Source organism: Pyrgilauda ruficollis, unplaced genomic scaffold (genome assembly GCF_017590135.1).
Source record: "Pyrgilauda ruficollis isolate IOZ18807 unplaced genomic scaffold, ASM1759013v1 scaffold12, whole genome shotgun sequence".
In the NCBI taxonomy this organism is placed as follows: Eukaryota; Metazoa; Chordata; class Aves; order Passeriformes; family Passeridae; genus Pyrgilauda; species Pyrgilauda ruficollis.
This window is the reverse complement of record NW_024510321.1, coordinates 7,986,102-8,007,663: the sequence shown is the minus strand read 5'-3', so window position 1 is coordinate 8,007,663 and position 21,562 is coordinate 7,986,102. Positions and strand designations below refer to the sequence as shown.

The window sequence follows — 21,562 nt, the reverse complement described above, 5'->3', positions numbered from 1 at the left end:
TTTGTTTGGTTTTGTTTTTGTTTTTAAACAGTTATTTGTAAACCTTCCTTATTTACCGCTTCTCTTTTCTAAAACTTACCAAACAATATTTCAGCACAGCATGGAGTTGTTGACCAAGTGTACTGTATCTAAACTTAGCTTCAGCTCTAAACACCACTTGGTAAAAGATTTGGAATCAACCTTGTGGAAGGGTAAAAAGTTGAAATTCCTGCAATGCAGTGACAGAAAGCTATTAGTTCAGGAACAGATGATGTGCACATTGGAGAGTTTTGCACTCAACTAGAGAAAAGGAAAGGGGAGGTGATTGATGGGACTACATTACAAAAATGCCCCTTGCCCCGGCTGCTGCTCAGAGCTGTGTTTTCCAAAGTGCTCTCAGGGCAAGCATGCTCCCTTTGGAGGCTGCTGGCTGGTGGGATTGGCTGCGGGGATGTTCAGAGAATACAGGGGCATGCTGAAGTAATACAAAGAGGTGTAATACAAAGATCCATGTTTGAGATGGATGCTGGACAGACGTCCCCTGCAGTGTAAAAATAACCCAGAATAAATGACAGGGCAGAGCCTCTGACCCACACTCTTCACCAGGCTGCAGTCTAGTCAGACAATGTTGGTATGGCCAGTGATCATGGGAAGGAGAGTTTCCCTTGAGTTTCCCTTCCCAGTGATCATGGGAAGGAGAGTTCAGTTTTCTCACTGACCATTGCTGAGGCAATTCTGTCAGGGTACTGACATGTGCTGCAGGGACATTTATTCCATCGTGCTTCTCTCCCTCAGTCTGTGTGCTGTTTCCCCTCTAATTTTGCAACGTCGCTCTGACATTATTGTATTGGTTTAATTTACATTAGGTATCACTGTTTCTTTTTGCTTATGTGCTTTGATGTTAAATACTTGAGTCCTGGTATGGCATGAAACTGTAGCTGTGATGCCTTGCAGTCCTAGACCTTTCCTTCCCCCCCTTGACTTCTGGCGGGTGCAGCACAGCCGTGGACTGATGTCTCCATTGATCCCTGTCCTGCAGGAGTACCAGTGAGCAGCAGAGTGTCAGCAAAGATTCAGCAGCTGGTCAATACACTAAAACGGCCCAAACGACCACCATTACGAGAGTTCTTTGTAGATGACTTCGAGGAATTGTTAGAAGGTAAAATGATACTGTTTTTCAAAAGGTTTGGGGATCACTTATTCAAACTATGTAAAATCTTTGTCTCTTATGTTGACTTTCTAGAAAGACAAGTAAGCCCTTCCTGTGCTGGCAAGTACCAAAAAACCATTGGTATTCAGTGGAAACTGCTGGCAGTAAGCTTGGACATAGTGCTGTGGAGTCAAAAGTGTTTCTTGTTTGCTCAGCTCCTGGTTCTGCTTGCAAAGAAATGACAGAAGAGAGTGTAGGGACACTTTGCTTTGAGAACATTCAGCTGTGGGTTACAGCCAGTGCTTTGGAACACCAATAAGGAAAATATGTTAGTGAGGTAGCATGTTAAATGTTTTACAACATCCTTTGTGTAACAGTGAAGTATGAAAAATGAACTAAATGTAAGATAGAAACAAAGATAAAGTCAGTAAATGGAACTTTTTAAAAAAAAGACCAATGCTTTGAGAATTAAGATTCGCCAGGATGTGGAAATTTAAATAGTCTTCACAGGAATTTATAAGAAAACGTGTAACAGAACATGACTTAAATCAATCTGTTACTTGTTAAAGTACATTTTTGTCAGTAGCTCTGTAGTTCATCTCATTAGTGCATTTTTTCCAGGAAAAAGTATTCTCCATCTCTCTTTAGGAATAAAGAAAGGTTTACTATTTTGAAGATAAATATATGCATGCTGCCTCAGCAGTTTCTTTCCCTTCTTGTAGAACTAGTGTAAGAGCAAGGACTTTTAATTCCTGAGGTGCATCAGTTGCTTGATCTGTGTTAAAGTTAAAATTAAATTATTCTGTTACATTTCTCTGTTGCTTCTCAATGCCTTCTTATATGTTACTGTTTTCAGAACATTTTGCAAAGGTAAGTTATTCTCTTGATTACAGAGGTGTACACAAGGTATAGAATTTACATGGTAACTGTATATCTTTTCATAATCATAAGTTCAACAGCCAGATCCAAACCAGCCAAAGCCAGAAGGAGCCCAGATGTTGGCTATGCGTGGGGAGCAATTAGGAGTGGTCACAAACTGGCCTCCTTCCCTGGAAGCAGCCTTGCAGCGATGGGGAACCATCTCACCAAAAGCTCCTTGCCTAACCACTATGGATACCAATGGAAAACCACTGTATATTCTCACTTATGGTGAGCACTCTGTTTGTGCTTTTATATATTCTGTACGGTGCGTGTAGTAGATGCATAAATGTGGAGTGAAAAAAGCCCTGTCATGATGCACCTGTTCCATATGTGAGGAGGGTAAGACAGCTCTGAAGCTGTTGATGTCTGAGTATGGGTTGCTGGGATGTTATAGTATGATTTATTACAAAGGAAAAGAGCTGAGTAGATATACTCATGGAAAAACAGATTATAAATTAAAACCACCTTTTAAATAGAAATGCATCCTAGGTCAGAATTTCCTGAAGATTGATGTCCAAATCCATTGCCCTTGGATGTCACCCAGGCTTTGTTCTGCAAAAGCCTAACCTGGTGTACAAAATTCATCAGCTTCCTGAAGGAGTTAATAGGATTTTTTCCCTTTTTTTACTGACATTGTAGTAAGTGTGATTTGAGTTATTTCTCCTGATGAGTTAATTGTACAACTAGCAAATGTACCCCCTTGAAATAGATTTGTCAGGATATATTTTAGTGTGACCTTTGGTATGTTCATGTAGTTCAATGTATACTGCTTGACAATGTATTGCAACCAAGAAAGGCCAAATAAAAATAAACATAAGGATATCCCTGACAAATAACTCCCATATTGCTTCTGATTTTGAGATGTTCAGGGGACATTTGGGAGATGTTCAAAGGAATTATTATGAATAACTGTCAGACTTTGAAAGTGAGTTGGAACATTTCTGTATGCTACTGATATGGATATAAAAAATTATTTTGCTTTTTTATTTCTACCTTCTCAGGGACTTGGAGTTCTGTGCAGAGAATGTTGTTACATGCTCTGATATAGAGGTCTGTCTGTTTTGTTCAGTGCTGAACATTCATTTCCATTCAGGAGTCAAACCCAGATGGTCTCTGGCCAAAAAGTTTTCTGCTGCAGGTTTGGCACTGCAAATATAGTAAAAGGCTTTTAAAGCATAAGAGAACCTTTGCAACTGAGGGTCATGCATGAAACATTTTCCCTTCAGGTACTTCAGAGTTTAGAAGGGACTTAATTTCAGGGGCAAACATATGATTCACCACTGATGAATGTTTTTCTTCCTTAAGGACATTTACTTGAAACTAGGGAAGAATTTTAAAGTTTGCAATTACATGTTTGCAGAAGTCATGTCATCTACTGAATGCTTTAAATAAATTGGACAGGAAAGGAAATTAAGCTGTTACTGAGAATCAGACCATTTTTCTGAATTTGGGATTCTGTCCAGAGAGTCTGAGCATATGTCCTGCTTTGCCTGAGGCTGTAGGGTGAGCAAATCAACTCAAGAAACATATCTGCATGGCTCATGCAGCCACCTAGCCTGCTTTTCTGTTCTAAAATAACCCTTTCCTCTTCTGCATTGTCTGAATCTTGAGAAAAGTAGGACTAAAATTTGTGTTTTCACACCTTTCATTTGGCAGCACTTTGGGATGTAGTTTTCCTGTTGCCTGTCAGTAGTTTCCTGAGATCAGAAAAAAAAAAACCAGTTCTTTTTTTTTTTAATACTTTACCTCTATTTGCTATTTTGCTTCAGTCTCTTCTCATACCCCCTTGTTGTCATGGAAATCCTCTCTCTTTATCCTCCAACTTTCCAGTTAAGAGGAGGCTTCTCTTTGATGTTTTTTGATTTCATTCTCGGTATATTCTCCAGGTTTTTGTCCCTGCATGGCTGAATTGCAGGTTTGTCTGCTTATTCCACACTTTTTTCCACCTTTCCAAGATGATTTCCAGGAATGTCTTTGTAGCTCTCAGCTAGATCAAGGCCCATCTTGAGCAGGAATCCTAATGCCCTTAACACCAAGCAAATTTATCCTTAACACCAAGCAAATTTATCCTTAACACCAAGCAATCTTTTGTGGATTGTTGTAGACAATATTGCCTTCCCATCCATCTTTGAGGCTCTAAATAGAGTACCATACACAGCCAGACATTTCTTTCTTTCTTTATTTTACAGCCATTCTGTGTCCAAACCTCACAGGTTATTTTAGGAGGAAATCTTTTCAAATTGAGGCCTTTTGCTGCAACTGCTTGGTGAAACCTCATCCCATCTGTGACCTTGGTCTCAATTCTTACATCAGGCTCTCTTGTGGCCCTGAAAAACATAGTGCTGGCTTCTTGCATCTATCCAGGATGCTTTCTTATTTGCCCTTGGTGGCCTTGAGTGCTAAAAAGGAGTTCTGAGAACCCACAAAATTCTGCTTCTCCAAAGTCTTCCTCACAACTTCCCTTTGCTGTGCCTTCCAGAGACACCTCTGAGGGCTCAGGAACGAGGCCAGGCTGTGATCTGCCATGGCAGACAGAGGTGGTTAGTGTTGCAGGGACCACCTTGTGTGCTGCACTGGAATGGATTTCTCCCCTGAGGATGCTGATGTGGATATCTGTTCATGTGGCTTTGATTGGGGAGTGCTCCAGGTTGTGAAGGGCTTCTGGGCCAGGAGGGGAACCATTTTAAAGAAGTTGCACTTCCAGCTGTTCCTTAAAATCATTGCTGCCCTCCCATTTCTCTGCAGGAGTTCATCAAATTTGTAATGCCTTGTTATCGCCTGTGTCTTTTTCTGCATGTTTTTGAGCTTCTTGTCTTCATAGCATGTCAGGACTGGTTTTTTTCCACGTGTCTCAGATTACTTTAGATAGAATAAATGTATAACTGCACTTGCAGACTTGATCCTTTTTTTCAAGCAAGTGTTTGAAGCGTTTGCCTCAGTTCTTGAAGCTCTTCTCAGTGCCCCAGTTGTAATCTTTATTTAATGTACTCAAAATTCTTAAATTCTTTCTAGTGAATGAAACACTATGAATATCACTTATTTCTCAAATATTTTGTTCCTCTGGGAACTTGTTTAAGTGGAGAACATCTTAGTTAAGTTATTCTCAATCCCTTTATAAAGCAAATCACTGAATATGCATAAATTGAAATGTCTGAGATACGGGAAGGAAATATGTCTTTATCAGGTTTTATGAGAGCCTGAACTTTGACTAGCAAAGTAATGTGTACTTTGAGGAAAAGGAAGACAATTTCTGGCTCAAAGTTAATCAGAGTAGTGAGGCATCTAGTTTTGGTATTAATAATGAACTGCTTAGTGATTTCTTAGAGAAGAAATGTGAATAAAGGACAAATAAATCATGTGTAGTTCTTATGATACCAGAACTACTTTTCTTACTTAAAATGATTATTCTAAGGAAAACCAGAACAGCTGGGAAAAAAGTAAAGTGTTGAAAGTAATTAATCAATAAACAAGTTTTGACCTTTCTTTTTGTAACCATTGTTAAAAACAACAAAATGAGTACCAGTTAAATTTGTCTGATTCAAAGAATCTAATTTCCTTTATCTAACACTATTTGTAATCAGATTTTTTAAACCATTTTCAGTAGCTCTGATGTAGTGTTTGCCACATCAGAGGCCCACCAGGGACATCAAGGCTCAGAAAAAAGAACAGATGTGACTCTCTGGGCAGAGGACAGTTTCTTCCATTTGAATTCTGTGGAGAAGGAAATGCTTGGCAAATGGCATTTGTTTGCAAATGAATTGCTGATTTTAAAAATAACTTGAAAGCAACTGTAAACATTTTGGAGCCAAAGGGATCCTGCCTCAGCAGAGGTGATGTTGCTCACACTGGAGATATCCTGGCATACCTTAAAACAGGCCAAAACAGACCAAAAACAGCCAACCCCAAGCCATTCTGCACCTGGTGTGCAATGTGCACCCTTTTCTGACCTTTCTGTAAGAATGTCCTAGACCAGGAATTTCACAATTATCAGCAGGAGAGAGACAGATTCAAGATGCTTCTGACCAAACCAAGCTGCATAACCAAACTGTCCTTACCTCTGAAATAACTCAGGACTCACAGAAGTAGGAATAGTCATGGTTTAAATCCCCAGACATATATTAATCTTATGATTGTTCAATACTTTAAATCTTTATTTCTTTAATAAAAAACCTGAAAATTGCTGAATTATATGATTCAGACTTCAATATCAAGCACTGTAATAGCAAGGATGCCTCTATTCTGAGTGTCTGAAGTCCTTAATTCTCTGCAACAGAATATTTTTGTTCTTTTTCTTTGGATTTTTTATCCCAAAAAACAACAACAACTTCATTTTCTTCTTTAGGCTCTAAAGAGTTCATGAAGATAGGATTACCAGAGTAGTAAAGCTGCAACTATTGCAAAGCAAAAAAAAAGCCCCTTTACCTGCATAGCATTAGGAAATTTGCCATTTACACTAGATTTAATAAATGCTCTTGTTTCTATTAATACAAGGAATGTTGTACTGTGATATTGAGAAAATGAATATTTGACAAAATTATTTGCAGTTAAACTTTGGCAGTCTCGCAGTTGCTGTGCGTGGAGATTGGTAAGCAACCACTGGTTTGGCTTTGTTGAGTTAGTGCTGTGTGGTTCTGAAAAGTGTCCTGAAAATGATCAGGAAATTCATTGTGGTTTGTTTTCTGAGTTTTCTTCCTGATACAGCTTTTCTGTTAAAACCTTCTTTACATTCAACACAAACATTTAGTCCTTTTGCAGATTTGGAAAGGAAGAGGAAGGGGATTTACCTCAGTGTCATGTGGAAAATACCTAATTGTTGTTAACAGATCCCTTTTTTTGTGTTTTTTAACACCTTTTGGTTTCCTTTATCTTCATACTGTGTTGCTTAACCAGATGGAACTGCATATTAACTACCTTCACTTGCTAAATTTTATTGCCATCTGAGTAGACTTAAAAAAAAAAGATGACTGATTACAAAACATATCCTTGCTGATGTAGAGTTTATACTGCTCAGCTAAATCAAAACCCCAGTGGCAGGAGAAAAGCTCCTAGCTCCACATGGGTGCTAGCAGTGTTTGTCACAGCTGCCAGAAGGCAAGATGCTGTTCTTCATCCTGTCCTTCCCAGCACTTCTGCACATTGATGTCTGCAGGATATGGCTCAGATTCAGAGGCAGAGTGGTGCTTGCTGTTACTCACTGGACAGTGGGAGCTCTCTGCTCAGTTTGCAAGTGTGTGAAGAGCCTGAAAGGCCTCCCTGCAGAAGCATGCTGCTAGGGCATGGCAGTCTGGCAGCAGCACTCTGGCAAAGTGACAGAAGCGGCTAAGTGAAAATCTTTAGAGGAAGATTTATTTCAGTAAATAAGCAATTATAAGTTAGGCAGTCATAGGTGGACAGAAAAGCTCTGTTTCTTACCATCTTGTGGAGTTATACAAGATTTTGGAAAGCAGCACCACAATTAGCAGCTCAGTGGGAGGTAGGAACAAGGTAATAAATTGTAGTAGTAACAAGGTGTGCATCAACTGGCTGTTGTTGGGGTTTTGTTTTCCAAAATTAGCTAGGGGAATTTTACCAGTCTGCTTTGTATGGGAAATGGTTTTGTGACCTGAAAACTGAGGGGTAATTCATGTTCCTAAACATCTAGTGCCTTCTGTTACCCATGATATGTGTGTGATATGTGTCCCACCACTGGTCTGCAGAACCTGGGCCCCTTCCAGAGGGAACCCTTGTGCCTTAAACACCACTGGACACTTCTGTAATTGAAATAACAATCCTTCATTTTTTAAATGCAAGAAAGTAGCTGTTAATGTTTTTCTAGTGAGATCAGGGCCTGACAGGCACAAATCCTGTGCTGGTGTGGTGGGTAGGAATGTTGATTGGAAGGACCCTGCTGCAGTGGGGATGGGGACAACAATGCCAGGAGCAAGAGGGCTCGCAGGGTGTGGTGTTTATGGCAGGGAAGCAGCAGGGCAGCTCCAGGCTCCAGCACCTGTGCTCTGCTGCCGAAGGGGCTGAGGCATGTGGCATGGCTGGGAAAGAGGAGCTCTGGCACTGAGCTGGGACACGGGCTGCTCTGCTCGCTTCCAAATGAAGCTGTTGCTTGACTTTACTACATCCTCCCCTGTGTCTTCAAGCCAGCTGAGGAGATTAATGGCAATGTGTTTATCCGAGGAGGGCTGGGGCTTTTTTTGAACTTGGGCTGAGGACAATGGGACCTGTCCCCGGTGGCCCAAGCAGATTTCCTCTGCAGCCCGTGGAACGAAGCGATTTATCCCGCACAGGATGAGCCCTAAGCCCCATCTCAGGGTGACAGCCTTGGCTGGAGCACAGCTGGCCTCCTCACCAGGCCTCCCACTCCCACAGCACAGATGTGGCACTGTGTGCAGGTCACAGCGAGGTCACAGCATCGGGATTTGTGCGAGAGGTTTTAGCAATCGGCTTTTTTTCCCAGCAGCGTCTAATCTCTCAAGTTTGCAAAGGAAGAGTTGCTCTGAATTGCAGCCTAGGCAGAACCAAGGAAGGAAACACTTCAAAGATTTCCTTCTTTATAGCATCCTCCGTTTCTCAGAGCTGTTATCCTGCAGAGTCCTTTGTGTTTCTCTTGGTGTCAGGCCGGGAGGGCAAACAGCCAAGGTGACCAAACAGAGCCACGGTTCAGTCCACGTCTGGTCAGAAGTTTGTGCCCCATCCAGAAGCCACTGATCTGCCCTTGATCATCCATACATTCCTAGCTCCAGCCTCTGGGTTCTGCTCCTTTTGTGGCCCGTTTTTAATTTAGTTTTTGGAACACAGCTATATACCCTGTTAGAGAAATTGCAGAGTTCCTGTTCAACAATTGAGTTCAAGATCTGCCTGGACTTTGCTCTGCTTGCTCACTAGGGTGCCTGGGGGTCCCTGCCTGCCCCTGGCAGCCCGCACTGGAGCAGAGCTGGCAGCAGCTGAGGGCAGGCAGAGCCTGCAAGGGTTGGAGTGACATTATGGAGCTTGTAAGAGCTTTGTGTTCCAGCCCCTTCCCAGCTGAATGCAAGCAAGCTGCTTCACTCCAGTTTTCCACACTTTCATACTCAGAGGCATGTGTGCCTCAGATACTTAACACAGGTTGGTATCTCACCAATAAATAGAGAAAGAAAGGGCTGTGGCGACAGAAAATTCAAGTATTTTCTGGCCACTAGAACATATTGCAGCCATTTTTGTGCAGTTCAAAGTGTATTCCAACAGAAAAGTGAGGAAATAGTCTTATATTATCTGTGTCTTAGAAGATGAAATAAAATTTTTACAATAAAAGAGCATCATGACAAAATGTTTTTAAACTTATTTAAAACTGTACTTGAAACTACTCCTTTAAATTTTCTTAGACTTTGAGAGAACTTAATTTTGGCATTTATCCGGGACTCTTAGGTAGAGATGATTGTATAGCATACCTGGGCACCTCTGAAAGAATGCATCGAAATACTGCAATATGAATAGCCCTTAGATTTTTAAAAAAATATTTGATGGTACATTTGATAGATGAAAAATTAGTGTGAATATGTCACAAATGTAAATTTAAGACTAGTAACAGATTTAATCTTTAGAGCTCAGACATGACTTTTCACAGCAGCTCCTTCAAAGTTCATTTCAAGTTTAAAAGTGTTTTGTGTAAGGATGGTTCTCTTTTGCAATTCAGAACTTTTTCGAGGTGTTTGATTTCCATTCTCCAATACTCTGTATCATTACTAATTGCTCTTTTAAGTTTGTTGCCACTGAAACTTTAATGCTTTCTTAAGTCATCCTTTTTTTATCCTACTCACTTGTCAAGTTCAAGTGTCAACTGTAGCAGCAGGGAGGATTTCAAAGCCTTTCTTTCCATCAAATGCAGGTAGTTGTGTGAGAGTTAATCCTGCAGACATATTCCTGTATCTGTGCTGAGTTTCCAGTGAAACAGAATTGTGTTCCTTTCTAAGCAGTAAGACAGTTCAACATGCAAATACTGGAGTAATTTTAATAAATTAAAAACTTTGCAAAGCATAGTTTAATGATATTATATTACTGTTTTCATAAGAAATAATTGCATTTAGTACTTTCTCCATAACAAGCAGCAGTGACCCTTCCAATTTTCCATAAGTGGGAAAAAAAGAAAATCTGGCCTTCTCATCTTACTTTATATTTACATCAGATTTGCACTTAAAAATGATTCAGTAGTATTGCATTTTATAACCAGGATGTGGAGGTTCTTATTATAGCAACTGCTCGGCTTAGTTATAAATAGCAATAGTGCATTTTTGGGGCCTGAACTGCTGAACTCCATTGGCAATCCGTTGTCAGAACCTATTATGGTTTCAGTTATTGGTGGGCATGAATTAAAGATTTGTTACTGTCAGATTGAATAGTGCTTAAAGGCAGTACCTGGGCCAGCCAAGCACAAGGGCTGTTAAACTTGGTGCTGTTCACATGGAAGTAACAAGGTCTCCAAACAAAGGGCACCTGGGAAAGCAAAGATGCCAGTCACTTGAAGGATTAATGAAAGGCCTGAGGGCAAAGAGGTCTTGGGGACAGGATTTTTTCTTTATTTAATATTGGGGTGGGGACTTGATAAGGATTAGATAAGAGTGGTGCTGGAAAGGTGAAGAAAGGGAGGAGAGAGACAGTGAGGTGGGGTAACTGGGGCAAGTGAAATGAATGAGAGAAGGGAGGGTATGGGAGCAGGTGAGAAGAAAAAACCAAGTTAAATGGAAAAAGGCCCAGGATTAAAAGTGAAATAGCCATATGGATGTGCTAAGGTTCAGAGGGTCCCTGCTGCTTCAGTGTGCCCCTTTGACTGTGGGTTGTTTTCTGTTTGTTGGGGTTTTCTTTTCTTTGCCTCTGCTTCTTGGGACTCTTTTCCTTTTTCCTTGGTGAGAGAATTGTTGTGCTCAGAACATCACCCTTGAGGTCAGTCTGTGCTGAAATGTGCTGTGCTACAGCTAAGGTGGTAGGGTGATGTCTGGACTTGATGAGGTACCAGCCCCTTCTAACAGTTCATTTCAGAGTTAAGATCCAGTTTTCTCCAAAGTAAAACACTTCTGCCATAAAGAAAGCTATTTTCACTTTTCTTTTTGTTTTTAAAGTGCTGCTGTCTTGAAAAAAGAAGTTCAAAGAAAACTTCTGATAAGTATTTAAGTATTTCCAGTAGTCCCAGTAGTGGTGTGATATTTAGTTGGAAAACTAATATAAATGCTCCTACTCTGTGTTTTCACCTTCTCAGGTATTCTTTCTCTTTAATAATCTTGTAAAACACAAGAATTTTTATATTAATTTAGAAAATTTTGTGTTAATAGGCAAACTTTGGACCAGAAGTATGAAGGTTGCTTACAATATACTACATAAATTAGGCACAAAACAAGAACCAATGGTACGACCTGGAGACAGGGTGAGTATCTCAATGATTATTTGTTTGATTATTGGATTTGTTTGATGATTATTATTGATTATTGTTTGATGATTATTGGATTATTTCAAATCCAATATTGGCAAAGAGAGAATGAGGTATTTGGGGTGCTGAGAGGAAATTAGTGAAGAGAAATAATGGGGTGTGGGACAGGGTGCTGAAATCTGCTGTTGCCTGCCTAAGACTGATCATTCAGACAGATGTTTTGAACTGCATATTAAGTAACCTGAGCTGGTACCCCCTGAACTTGATTTTTGGACATTGAACAACAATGTTTAGCAAAAGCTTGCTTATGGAGCCTGGAGGTGTCATGTGGATAAAAAATTGACTTACTAATGACTTTGTAGTTGTTGAGATGGTAGAAACAAGAGAAGCATTGTGGAGGACAAAGACAAGCAAAGTCAGCACATTTTGGCAGCCAGTTGAATAAATAAATGACGCTGACTGGTAACAGAGAGAATATTTCCATTCCTGTTCTGACTCTGATGCAGCTACTGCTAGAGGCTGAATCTAAGTAGATGGATAAAGCCCACAGAGAGCAAGAGTTGCAGGGGTAGGACTTGGAGATGTTAAATGAAGACAAGAACGTCCTATGGTTTTGCTAACAATGTACTTACAAACCTACCCCTTTGACTGCCAAGGCTGGCTTAGTCTGCTGCTCATTTTCTCTGCCAGAGTGTGTATAGAAAATTCCACAGGTCCCATTCCAGTTTGGATCTAAGCCATGGAATGGATATTCCAGAACAAATTTGTCAGAAATGCAAATTTTAGTCCTGCCTTAGCACTAAGAGTTGTGGGTGTGGGATTAAGTTTCCCCCTCCAGTGTCTGATAGCAATTCTCAAACTGTTGATCCTCTTGTGCCACATGTGAGAAACATGTCTGCTTGCATTACACATGTCTTAGGGCTTCAAAAATGAAAGTATGCATTAATGCTTCCCAGAAGGAAAAAAAGAGGAAAGAACCCAAAAGTGACAGTCCTTCCTGTTTCTTTTTGAAATAAATCATAAATAAATTAACTAAAGGATCTCTAGATCCTTAATCTAAATTGCTTCCTACAATGGCATTCAGCCAGGACTAGGATCTGAAGACTCTCTTTTACTTGACTTACAAGTGTGTCTCTAAGCAACAGCAGAAGCAGCAAGTTATTCAAGTGTGCACATCAAAACAGTCCACCCAGAAACCTCCAAAAGAATAAAGTTCACCTATGGGCAATGTGCATCTCTCCTTATTTACTGTGTACTGCCTGCCCATCTTCATAGTCATTTTCTGCAGCAGTCACTGGCATCTCCTAACGTTAAGAAAGGATTTGTGGATATTCAGGCTGAAAACTGGAAATTTAGCTAGCATAGGACTGTAAGGACCAAACTGCAGCTCATCTAAAATAAGTCAGCCTAGATTAGAGTGAAACAAATGTTTGTAGCTGAGTGCTGAAAGCATATGCTTTGTGTTGTAAAAACATCCTGCCTGGCATCCCTGTGTAACAGGAATGTGATCATTTGAGGCAACTTCACATTGAAGATGAGGTGTTACAGCACTTCTGAAGCTCTAGGCTGTGATTCTGGCTGTTACACCCCTGTTGTAATAACAAAAAAGCTTTCTGACCTCTTTGAAGGTGACTTTAGTCTACATAATGTGTGTTGTGTGACAACACTTAAATGCAGTTTTAAATACTAAATGAAATACAGGCATGCATTTCTGGTCTTTTCCAAATGAGAACATATTTGTTTCCTTATTTTGATATGTATAAAATAGTTTATATTTTCCCTTTAAAAACAACTTCTGTCAATACAATCTGGTTTTCATGGCTACCATTACCTCACCTTTTAGGTTCTTTGTCTGAGCCAAAAAGTAAATGAACATGCCTGCATCTCCTTCCTTGTTTCTGGTATTATACGTGGCAAAGTGCATTTGCCTTCTATAGTAACTTCAGAAGTTTAACCTTGCATCACCCCAGACAGCTGCCTGGAAATTAATCTTGCTCTCTGAAATATCTACTGGCTAACCAGATTCTCATCTGCTAATATACACTGTATGATTTTGTTCCTTCAGCCCTTTTTGCTTTTACACACATTATTTATTTATTTGGTACAAGTCTGTTAGTGATTAATGTTTTTTGGAGAGGAAGTTAATGCCTCATTCCCACTGGACTTCAGTGAGATTTTTTGCACCTCTGTCAGCTCCTTTTCAAAGATTCCCAGCCAAACCTTCAATGGCTTTATGTAAGCAAAGACCAATGCAAAACCTAAGAACCCTCAAAGTATATTTTGGGATCTTTCAGATGTTTGCTGGGCTCAGCAATCTCTACCATCCCCCACCATGCACCTGGCAAAATCCCTGTATTTCCATTTGCATATAGTGAGCTCTGTACAGCCATCTCCAGCACTGGGATTGTTTAATGTGCGAGTATGCAGATAAAGTAGCAATGAAGAATTATGAGGTTTAAGTCTTCAGCCTAAAAACCAGAGATATCTTGGACCCACTTGGACAAGGCTGGTTAGATTTCTTCTAGTTTGAAGAAAGCAAGTTGATGTGTTGAAGGTGTCTACCTTTGAAGCCATGTGAAAATTCTGGGAACACTTACAATCTCCAGTAGCTGAACCTTGGAGCACACATGGAAACACCATGATTTTATTTCAACAAAACTTCAGTGAATGCTGAAGCAGTCAAAACTCAAGGGCTGCTAAGTAGTTTCAACAAATGGCAAGGCGCTGTGATAATACACCCTAGTCCTGTGTGTGAGCCCAGAGGAAAGAGGTTTGGAATCATTTGCTGTGCCTTTGCGTGCCTCTGCAGTTGAGTGCAGGAGTTCCCAGCTGTGTTACAGCTGTTTAGGACGTGAGCTGAGAATGCCCATCTGACTGAACTGAAACAAAACCACAGAGACGATCCAGCCACTAAGGCCATTCACCAGTGAGAGCAGAACTGTTCCCTGCCCTTGCAGGGAGAGCTCTGGGCTCTCTGAAGTGCCTGGATCCTCAGCAAGGCTCTGACCCCTCCCTTCTCTCTCCCTTTCCCTGTGCAGGATCTCAGACATTGTCCTGCCTCAGGCAGGGCCTGCAGGAGTTCAGCTGCACAGCTCAGCACCTACTGAGCATTCTGGTGATCTGTGATTGGTTTTGGCATTCTTTTATCTAAATAATTCCTCAGCCCTAGCCCGGAAGCTGTTAGGTTCAACAAATCCACACCTAGGTTGGCATGTGATATGGCCAGCTCTGGATGTGAGGTTTGCTTCTAGATACCAGGTTTTTGTGTGTACACAGCACACAAAGCACTGTGTACTGTTCCAGTACTTTACACTGGGAAAACAGGAAAACAGGACAGTCCTAAAATGAAACTGTTTTATGAGGCAAAGTGTGGTGAAACAAAACAGTGTGTTAATGATTGGCATAATGACATCCTAAGTCTGGATAATTTTATTTGGTCGCAGGTATACTTCAGTATCAGTAATTTCAAGCAAATTATTACATTAGGATCTAAAATCCTTCTAATTTCCAATTTAAGTTATTTAACATCAGTAAAGCAATCAGTTAATTCAGAACCAGATGAAAGGTGTTGTCAATGTAGGAAACAATGCAGCATGAAAATATTTAACTACATCCTAAGTGAAAATATTCATAAAAGGAATATTTATCAGAATAAATTCCTTCTGATTCCTCATTCATCTGTTATTAGACATTTGAATAGCTGTCTTAGAAGTGCTCCAGTATCATCTGCATCCAAAAGGAGGCATGGAAACTCCAATTATCATGATCTGACACCTAGGATAAAACATTTTTAACATACTTCTCTCTCTTTCAGGTAACCCTGGTGTTTCCTAACAATGATCCTGCTGCTTTCATGGTGGCATTTTATGGCTGCCTGCTTGCGGAAGTTGTCCCCGTCCCTATTGAAGTGCCACTTACAAGAAAGGTGAGGAACTGAATTTCTTCTCTATACTCCATTTTAGCACTTACATCAGAATAAATCACAACTGAACGTAGCTTTTGAGTACATTTTTGTAGTTAGCTAGCTCTGAATCTGAGGATACCAAGATAGTGCTGTGTGGTGAATTATATATAGTTCCTTCTGTTTGGTGATAGAAAATCTGAAAATGTGCTTGCAGTTTCAGCAAATGCAGGTCTGCATGGAAAATGAGAGGAAAATTTTTCAAGAGAACACTCTGCCAGTCATAGATGGAGTACCTTTGTTGCCTTTTAAAACCTTCTGGTGTTGGCCACTGACAAAGAATCATTGGCAACAACTGCTGATTTTCCACCTGTCCCTGCAACCCAAGCTATGTTATAATGCCACTGGTGCTGTGTGTGCTGCTTCAAAGCTGTTATGGAAATGCCTTCTCCTGTGTCTATATGTGCATATGTGTCCCAAAGCTTCTGTCACCATGGTCACCTCTGCCAAGGGTGGCACTTGAACAAATTCAGTTCAGGAGTTCTTGCCACAGAACATACATTCATAGAGAAAACTGGCCACTGCTAATCAAAAGCATTTCACATCCAGTGTTGGTTCAAAGACACAACCACATATCCCAGAGAAGTGTTAGGAGACAGCTAGAGCAGTTCCAGCTGGAAGGAGTGTCTGGGGGCAGTGAGGGGTGGAGGTGAACCACAGCTGGGTACTTAGATAGGTTCTACAGAATCTGAGGGTGTATGCCTTGAAGGATGTAAGAACAGCAAAATGTATTTATTAATTACAAGGATTGTTTTGGTCATATCCCCTTAATTTGCCATGTCTGGCTGTTCCCACATACCCCTTGTATAATCACTCTTGTCTTAGCTAGCACTAATAATGCCTTTAATTATTTGGTCTGGACTTGTCCCCATAAAGAGTGTTCTCTAATCCTTACAAGTTTTCTTTTTAAAGTGAATTCTTTTGGGAAATGTTGACTGAAGCCATGAGATGCCAAGGAAAGGGCTGAGCAAATGTATTGCACTGGTCACATTTTCAACATTTCAATTATCAGGGGCTTTTTTTTGAAATGTTCCAGTGTTAGAGTACTCCGGAGCAGAAGCTCAAATCTTTGTTTCATGGACAGCTGTTGAGGACTCTCCGTGTGTGGAGACACGAGGCTTGACTCCATTTCAGAAGGCTGATTTATTATGTTAAATATTATATTAAAATACTACATTAAGACTATACTAAAAGAACAGAGAGATCAGAAGGCTACAACAAGAATAGAACAGAATAGAATAACAAAATCCTGTGACTGCTCACAGCTTTGGCACAGGTGGCTGTGATTGGTCATCAATGGAAAACAATCCACATGGACCAACCACGGATGCACCTGTTGCATTCCACAGCAGCAGATAGTAATTGTTTACATTTCTCTCCTGAGGCTCCTCAGCTTCTCAGGAGAGGAAAAATCCCAGCAAAGGATTTTTCATAATATCATGGCTACAGACAGCAACCTTCCCTTTCAAACGGAAGTCATGAAAACAAGATTGTAAGCCCTCACAAAGCCTTTGCAGTTTGGACATCTCACACAGCCAATTAACAAAATATCTGGAGATTCCTTCCTAAGTGAACCTGCTTGAGCCTTTCTCACCTCTGGGAAACTGAGTTGACCTCAGCATTTCTCCATTACAATCACACATGTCCCAACCATCATCTGTGGTGGGCTCCTGCCATGGTGAAACCAGAAGGTGGCAGGGAGAGAAGGGCTGGGATCAGGAGTGGGGGGCAGCTGATAAACTGGTGAAGGAGGAGAGAGAGATGGAGGGAGGGAGTGGATCAGCCAGCAAGAGATCCAGCAGAGCAGACTGGAGAGCCACAGAGCAGAAGGAAGGACCGAGGGAAAGAGGAGACAGGATGTGCCCCAGCTTAAACTGTCTGAGACTGGAGGAAAGATGCAGGAGAGCTGGAAAGGCCATGCAAGGGGAGAGGATGGGACCTCAAGCACCATGCCTGCTCTGGGGAGTAGAGTTATGCTGTTTCATGTGTAAAATGATGCATTTGGGAGCTTTGAGAGGTGGACATGGCTGTAGAACAAGGATGGTGATTTTAGTAGAAATGTTTGCATTGGGCTCTCATTGTGCCTTCACATCTGAGGGCAGTACATTTAGTCTGAGGCAGTTGCATAACATGGTGCATTATTTTGATAAAAAAACAGAGATTTTGTATGCATCAACGAAATAAGGCCAGCAGAATATGTACATTTTAAGATCTTACAGAGTGCTCAAATGGGTAAATCCACATTCGTTCCATGAAAAAAATAAAGAAACAACATAGTTTTGAGGGTTAAAAAATCTAATATGTCTTTCCCTGTTACTATTCTCTGAGGTTTAATGACATTTTAAAGCACATAGATAGGTGTAAATTTGATTTATTTTGGAACATCTGATACCACATCCACCCAGTAAACTATAAAATCCAGCTGTCCAAGTAAATACTCTGTGTCAAATGAATAACTTACACTAATTTGGCTGCACCTCTTGGGTGTTTTTTTAAAAAATATGTATCTATATATGGATATATAAATATACACTTACACTTGTGTATATATATATATTTATATAAAGAAATATCTACAGACTCAGACTGTTTATCTTTTGCCACGATGTTTAAATATCAAATTAATAACACAATAACAGAGATGTCAGTTACAAAAGCAACATGATCTATACTCTATAAATAAAGCTATGCAATCTCACAGCATATACTATTTCAAATATCTTTGCATTTGTTTATATGGAAAGGCAACTGGAGTGGAAACAATGAGATGAAAATCGTGTTCTGAGTAGTCCCAGAAGGAATACCTCTGCCTGGTCAAATGGCAGTGGATTGCTTCTGGCATCCGTGGGAAGATGTCATTCCTGTCATCACACAATGGCCTAGACTGTTAGTTTATGCTTTCCCATTATTTGTTCTCTGTTCTGCATGCTTCAGTACATTCTGGCAGTGGACATCTTTAGGTTGCTTTCTAGAAGACAGAGATGTGAACTAGCAAATAGACCAGCAATTATATTTTATATTATACTATAGGCTTACAGAATAACAAGCTGATACAGGATGAGCTATTTCAGGTTGTTATATTAGCAGCCATTTTTAATATTTAAAGTTTGTACTCGCAGCTTTAATACTGTTCTGCATTTTCATAAAAAAGAGTTTTTTCACAGCTCTGTGCAGGATTTTGTCCCTGGCAATTTAAAACTGAGCAGTAATTTTTGCAGCCAGGTAGACTTTTGCCTTACAGATTACTCTGCAGACATCTGCACCCACATGGAAGTAGCAGCTTTTGCTTTACCAGCATATAGATTTTGTGTGTATTCTCTTTTTTGTTTTTAGTATAACTGTTATTTTTTCAAGATTTTGACAGGATTTTTTCCCAGTTCACTACTAGGTGAAGGCCCATCTTGCCTTGCTCTTTCCTTCTGCATCCCGCCTTTATGTTGACAGAGTACCTAGAATACCCCCAGGACTTCAGGGGATGTGTGACCTGGCATCTGGGATGGATTGTCTGAACATCCAGCAGCCGTGCAGCATTCTCCAGTGTTATTCCCAGAAAGCTTCCTAGTGTTTGGCAAAGAAAAATTGGAAATTTGAATTCCTGCAGCATGGTTTTGTCTCTGTAGATTTGGGACATTCGATCTAAAATTAAAAATCAAAATCCCAAACCAACCCTTCATTCCAAAAGCAGCAGTCAGAGATTCTGCAGTCATTGTAACAATAGAACAAGCAGAATTTTTATTTCTCCTCCTTTCTCTGAATTTAGTACCGTTGCAATGCCTTTATCATCAACACTTCCCAAAATTCTTAGAGCTAATCCTCATCCCTTCATTTCTAGGCTCTCTTCTCTCAGAATGGTGTCCCTCTCTCAAAATTTGCTTATGTTTCCCAAACATTAGGAAACAATGTGTCCTGTACAGTATCTCTTCCCTTAGAACTGCCACTTAAGGTAATCTTGTCTGAAGTTGGAGTGTTACAAACCCTTTCATTGCATGTGTGATATGATGTGAGTTGCAAACTATATTGTAGAATGTGCTGTCAAAGTAGATGAGATGGGAGTTTCAGCGTGTTGAGTTCCAGTTGAAACAGTGATTTACTATGTCCCTCATGAAAAGATTTTAAAATAAGGTTTTGATTTCTTTTTCTTTATATTTTTTAGGTCAATGTTTTTTTCCATTTGATCGGCGCCGTGAAAAATATTATTATTCTGCTCTGATACAGTCAGGGGAGCTAATCAGTTTTAATCTAAAAATAACATTTTTGTCCTCCAAGCACATTCACAGTTGTGCTCAGTCACATGCTGTGAACATAGGAAGAAATCTAACCCTCACAGATCTTCATGGCCTCCTTATCATAGGCAGAATTTGTAGCAGGGTGTGTGCGACATGAAAGCATGTAAAAATTAATTTCTCACTCAAAATGCTATTTCCTAGCCTATTAGATTTAGTGCTATGTGTGCTTCCAGCAGGCATTTCTGTACTTTTCCAGATGCTGGCTCTCAGAGTGTGATTGGAAGAATTGTGTATTGTCATAGGAAATCTGGAGAGACCCACTCCAGGAACCTGAGTTTTTTTTAAAGGATGCTTCATACAGGGCAAAAACTGTTTTTGAGGAGCTCTTTTTATTAAATCCTGAGAAGTTAATAAAGTTTACAGTAGCCAGGGAGATATATCTCTTCTAAGACAGTGAAATTGTCCCAGTCATATCTTTCTTTGAAAGAAGAATTCTAGTCCAAAGGAAATACACCTTGACATCTTTCCTAGTGTTTCAGGGCTCAAGATAAAATGAGCTTTGCTTTCTCTCAGCTTTACTCATTGTAGGGCTGTAGTGTGCCAGAAACACTGGACCTCTACATGCTTTTGAACATCTTCTGACAATGCATCTCTTTCTCCCCTGGATTTAAAATACATACAAAATGTTTCATATACTCTTTTCAGTGGTATAATCTTCCAGTCCCTCCAAGGAATGTAAGACCCCTGAGCCCCCTGTGCAAACTGCTGGGCCCTGCAAGCCCTGTGCCTGTCCATCCCTCTTCATACACTTCAGCAGTGGAGCACCAAGTCCTTGCTCAGTTTGTCACAGTGAATCTTAGATCCTTTGAAGTCTGTGTTTCCTTATTATATTTTCAAGTTAGGAAATGGTAATTTCCTGGAGAGAATATCATATTTCATGCAGTGTCCACTGCCAAAAATAACCATTGTCTCGCTTTTATTAAGATTTTTGGATGTTAAGCTGCTCATAGTTCCAGATTTCACATGCAAGTTGCAGGCAGATATCAAAGCTGTTGTCTGAGGAGAGAGTTAATTTCTTCATCTTAAAGCTGGGTATGAAAATTGTGTCTGCACTGTGTTTAATTTTCACTAAGGTCTTTGTGTTTTTTAAAAAAAATAAGGTTTCCTTGATGCCTCTTTTGGCTCAGAACTGGTGATGCTTGGCCTTTACATCTGATCATTGCCCTGTGTGTTCTTTACCAGCAAATTTTTGTTAGCAAAGGGCACTGGAGCTCAAATAAGCATTGCAACAGAAAACAAGATTAGTTCAGTCTATGATGCTCCACCACATAATTCTCATTTTGAAATCAGTCTGGGATTTGCAAGTGAACAGAAGTAACCTTTATCAGGCCAACCTTTGCACAGACTGTCTCTTCCTTCCTTATTAGATAAGGACATGCACTCTCACTCACGGAGACAGGATCATAACTGTTTTCCTTCACACAGGTACTCTCACAAAGCATTAGAGAAATGACATTAACAGCATGCTGAATTCTACCACACGTGGGATTTTTTTATCCTGACAATGAATATCACTTTGCAGCAGGAAGAAGACAGTTTGCCTCCAAGTACTGGTGAAAACCTTTAGGGAACCTTTAATAGAAGTCTTTGGAGAACTTTGAATGGCTGCCTACAGCAGAGAGGATTTCTGGCTTGCTTCATCTGAAAGATTGATCTCTCTAGGTGTGTGCAGACATAGTCTAAAGCTATGCACACCTAAATTTTCATACCCCAGCAAGCGCTGTGCCTTCAAGAAATGTAAAGTGATAGTTCCAAAGTCATCAATTGGTCTCAAACTTCATGCTACAATACCTCAGCTCTGTGTTTTGCCTTCCACCTGCATTAGGTGTTATTTCAAACTGTGAATTGTAGAGGATTTGACAATGAGCATCTCTGTC

At 40.3% G+C, this 21,562-nt stretch overlaps 1 protein-coding gene across 5 annotated transcripts in view; it reads left to right on the top strand.

Moving 5' to 3' along the window:
• Nucleotides 1-21,562, top strand: part of DIP2C (disco interacting protein 2 homolog C) — a 309,238-nt gene that overhangs the window by 201,478 nt on the left and 86,198 nt on the right. For all 5 annotated transcript variants that reach the window (XM_041487089.1, XM_041487097.1, XM_041487079.1 and 2 more), the window contains 4 exons: nucleotides 1,019-1,138; nucleotides 2,081-2,278; nucleotides 11,344-11,435; nucleotides 15,253-15,363. In XM_041487089.1, the coding sequence (XP_041343023.1) occupies nucleotides 1,019-1,138; nucleotides 2,081-2,278; nucleotides 11,344-11,435; nucleotides 15,253-15,363 (521 nt within the window). The remainder of the gene's footprint in view (nucleotides 1-1,018; nucleotides 1,139-2,080; nucleotides 2,279-11,343; nucleotides 11,436-15,252; nucleotides 15,364-21,562) is intronic.